The following is a 1,205-nucleotide window of genomic DNA, read 5'->3' as shown; positions in this document are numbered from 1 at the left end:
GAGTGATCTGAATGTAATCCGTGTGTGAGTGTGTTTGCACATACACCATTTGTGCATAATATATGATTGAGTTTCTGTAATTGTGTTGTTTTAGCCATTTTTATCATGGTATCAGAGCTAGATCTGAACCTGTGTTGTGAGAAGGTGCATCTGCATGTTAACCGGGCTGTTGCAACCTGAGTATTCTGGATAGAGCAACTTGCGTATGCAGCTATAAGCCATCTCCATTGCAGCCGTGAGCTTCCATAGAGGAACCAGTCTGGATGAATACGCGGCCGCTGTGTTATATGCTGCTGCTGGGCACAATTGCTCTACTTGTCTGCAGCGTGTTGCGTCCTTTCTAGCGAATATTCCCCTCATGGATCGTGATTTCTTTGGAGACTTGAAAAGCAGACTGTGACCAAATTCTTTGAACCATTGCAGGTGTCGTATTCTTTGGTTATTTCGCATCAAGCTACAAAAGATGAGATGCAGTCACCTCGCCTACACAGCAGCTGAGAGGCATCGAGTGCGAACATGAGCCTGTTAAATATTTATCTGTAGCGTTTTCACCTCTCCTATTTTCGTAAAGAAAAAGCGGCCCGATGACTAGTATTCCAGATGGAGCCTTCAGAGGGGATACTGATTCCCTGAAATGCGTGGGCAGATGCCAGATACCTTCTATCAATAATTTCTTTGGCGTAAACGAGACTACAAGTTTTTCACCCGTGGCGAAATCGGCCCAATCTTTCTGTGCACACGGCTCGCTTCTCTCTTTTACGATTTTGCTGACGCTCAAGCTCGGCCTCCAATGGCACCGCTCCTGGTGGTTTATATTTCTGCCTCTATGGATTTTTCATATCATTGTGGCTCGAGGACGATTCTCTTTACCTGCTCCTGTACCACCTCATGATCGACTTTGGGCACCTTGTCATACTGTTGTTGCTGTCCCACTTTTCATTGCATTTGAATTGCTGCTTTGCACATATCTTGATAGCCGATATGGGTATGGCATACCGGTGGTGAATTTGAAGGTTGTGTTTGTACCACTTCTACTGTTTGAATCTATTGTCCTTATCGATAATTTTAGGATGTGTAGGGCTTTGATCCCAAGTGATGATGAAAACATGACTGATGAAGCCATTTGGGACACACTTCCTCATTTTTGGGTGGCTGTTTCTATGGTGTTCTTCATTGCAGCTACAATGTTCACCCCTTTGAAATAA

The 1,205-nt window shown here is 44.3% G+C and overlaps 1 protein-coding gene across 1 annotated transcript; it reads left to right on the top strand.

Moving 5' to 3' along the window:
* Nucleotides 1–584: 584 nt before the first annotated feature.
* Nucleotides 585–1,205, top strand: LOC149218480 (uncharacterized). Its single transcript, XM_089386569.1, has one exon. The coding sequence runs from the start codon at nt 585–587 to the stop codon at nt 1,203–1,205; it is 621 nt and encodes a 206-aa protein (XP_089242695.1).

Source organism: Pinus tabuliformis, chromosome Q (assembly GCF_031772625.1).
Source record: "Pinus tabuliformis cultivar Carrire ecotype Pingquan chromosome Q, CPIR1, whole genome shotgun sequence".
NCBI classification, from domain to species: Eukaryota; Viridiplantae; Streptophyta; class Pinopsida; order Pinales; family Pinaceae; genus Pinus; species Pinus tabuliformis.
This window is presented reverse-complemented; position numbering and strand designations above follow the sequence as displayed.